This window comes from Triticum dicoccoides, chromosome 4A, assembly GCF_002162155.2.
Source record: "Triticum dicoccoides isolate Atlit2015 ecotype Zavitan chromosome 4A, WEW_v2.0, whole genome shotgun sequence".
NCBI lineage: Eukaryota > Viridiplantae > Streptophyta > Magnoliopsida > Poales > Poaceae > Triticum > Triticum dicoccoides.
Window position 1 is genome coordinate 740502287 of NC_041386.1, and position 2630 is coordinate 740504916.

General features: G+C 54.9%; 1 protein-coding gene across 1 annotated transcript in view; it reads left to right on the plus strand.

Annotated features, from left to right (window-relative positions):
* Nucleotides 1-2630, plus strand: part of LOC119288311 (disease resistance protein RGA5-like) — a 7638-nt gene that overhangs the window by 2669 nt on the left and 2339 nt on the right. The window contains exons 7-8 of the mRNA XM_037567936.1: nucleotides 1262-1562; nucleotides 1655-2610. Coding sequence (XP_037423833.1) covers nucleotides 1262-1562; nucleotides 1655-2610 — 1257 coding nt within the window. The remainder of the gene's footprint in view (nucleotides 1-1261; nucleotides 1563-1654; nucleotides 2611-2630) is intronic.

The window sequence follows — 2630 nt, forward strand, 5'->3', positions numbered from 1 at the left end:
GCCTCCTGGCCCTTCCCCTCCCGGTCGCTCTCTGGCGCGGGCGGTGCGGCTCCGGGGGGTGCATCTAGGCGACGGCGGTCTGGCGTGGCGGCGGGGATCCGTGGCGCATGCAGGCGAGCAGCTGGGCGGCGGCGCCGCTGTTGGCGGCGGGGCGGCGCGGTGGCGGGATCTGGCGTCGTCCGCTCGGCCCAGATCGGGGCCCTTCGGGCCCCATCTGGGCCTGGGCGGGCCGGCGGCGGGGATGGCTCCGGCGTGGCTACTGGGAGGCGGGGGAGATGCGACGAGTGGCTGGGTGCCGGCGGCGACGACGCCGGCTTGCTGCATCGCGGCCGGCGGGGCTTAACGGGCCCGCTTTGGGCCTGGCTGGGCCGGGGGTGGCCCGGCATGCCCTGCTGCCGCGTCCGGACGGCTACCGCGACGGTGCCGGAGGCACGGGCCTCCCGCACGACGGCGGTGGAGGTGGTTCCCTCCCGCCCGGCGTCGGTGTTGCTGCTACCGTCATGGTGAGCTTCTCTCCGATCCTCTTGGCCTCGTGGTGGTGTTCGTAGTGAGGCGGCGTGGGTGGCGGCGCTACTGCGTTGGCGCATGGTGGTGGGCGACGGTTTGGCGGGTCGGTTCCGTCCGGTTGGGAGGTTGGGGCTGGTATGCGGGAGAAATCCCTGCCGGCTTCGGCCCCGACGCGGTGACACCTGCGGGTGCCACCATTCCTTCCTGGAGGGTGTCGGGAGTTTCCACCCCCCACCTCCCTCCGTGTGCCCGGGGAAACCTGAGGACTCGTCCGGGCAGCAGCGTCGTCGGCGTCGCATCCCTTCTTGGAGGTGCTGCTTGGTACGCAGCGGATCGGAGCCTTGGTCTGTGGTGATTCGTTTCCGGTGGGCGCCGTGGTGGCGGGTCGTCCGCGCTTTGCCAAGCTGCCGTGGTTGGCATTTGTTTCTTCTTATTTTTTTCCTGGTGTGTTGTGCTGCTCGCCACAGCGTTATCTGTACTCGGTGTTGGTGCTTTGGAATACAAAGCGGGGAAAACCCTTTTTCGGTAAAACTATCCTAGTAGCCTAAATTATCTATGCATCCTTTCTGAAAATAGTGCACTTTCTGATAATGCATGTCTCTCTTTTCTCGCAGCAAAGCACTTATATGGATGATGACATGCTTGGTATTGAACCGCTCGAGCTACATTTTACATTGGACGATAACAAGGAGATGTCATGCTCAGTTAATCTAACCAACAGGACAAAGGCCTGTTTTGCCTACAACATTGAAAGACCAAGCCAGCAGTACACGACACGGCCAGGGAAAGGCATTGTGCCGCCAGGATGCAACGAGCATCTTGTTCAGATAACAGTGCAGGCGCAGCGACAGGATAGGGCACCACAAGTTACACAGAATGGTGACAAGTTCATCATCCAGAGCACAAAAGTGAGTAATCTTAGAGATGAGGATATCACTGAACATATATTCCATGAAGAGGCCGGTAAAATGGTTGATGAGGTGAATTTGAAGGTCAAATATGAGCCTGTTAGTCGACAAGACCCCAGTTTGCCAGCCGAGGCAGTCTCCCTCATGGTGAGCTTCATCAAATAATCTCAATGTACATAACACCATTACTGAAATAATTTTATTATTCAATGTTATTACTTCGTTGTTTATGGTGCCAGGACATCAATTCCAGCATCTATAAAGACGGCGTGCAAGGACAATGTCACAAAGAACTAGATCACCGTGATTTCCACCTACCAGAAGAATTTTCACAGAGTCAACCTACGAACATGACTTACCTACTGAGAGTCAGCGACCGAGCCGTGGATGTCACAAGGGGGGCCATGGGCAGCCTACTCCACAAGCTGGGCGAGCTCAACAAGGAGGACTTCAATCTGGAGGCAAGCGTCAAAAAAGATGTCCAGTCACTCTCGGGAGAGCTGGTGACGATGCAGCTCGTACTCCGCAAGGTGTCAGAGGTGCAGCGGGGCAACCTCGATGACCTGGTCAAGCGTTGGGCCAGCAATGTCAGGGAGATGTCATATGACCTAGAGGATTTCGTTGACGGCTTCTTGGTGCAAAGCCAGCCTGAATCTAGTACAAGTGGCTTCAGGGAACTCACACACGAGATATGCTTCCACTTAGAGAAGGGCAAGAGTCACCATACAATAGGCAACTTGATCAAAGACAAAAGCAAACAAGTCCAAGATGCGGCCAAAAAGTGTAAAGAGTATAAGGTCGACAATGTGGTACCTAATGCATCTGCCAAAGCTGCCATTGATGAACTTCGGATTTTGGCTATGTATGAAGATAAAGAACAGCTCGTTGGCATCAATAGACCAAGAGATGAGCTAATAAGGCTATTTGAGGAGGATGGCGATGTATCAAAGGAAAATCTCAAGATAGTCTCCATTGTTGGATTGGGAGGATTGGGCAAGACCACACTTGCCAAGGCAGTATATGACAAGCTTAAAGCCCAATACCATCTTAAAACTTTTGTTTCGGTTGGTCAGAATCCTGATGTGAAGAAAGTTTTGGGAAATATCCTCCGTAAACTAGTAAGGAATTTCAATGTAGAGAACTTGGAGGCGGAGGATCTCATTGAGGAACTACAAGAATTGCTCGAGGATAAGAGGTGCACAAACCCTCCCCCCC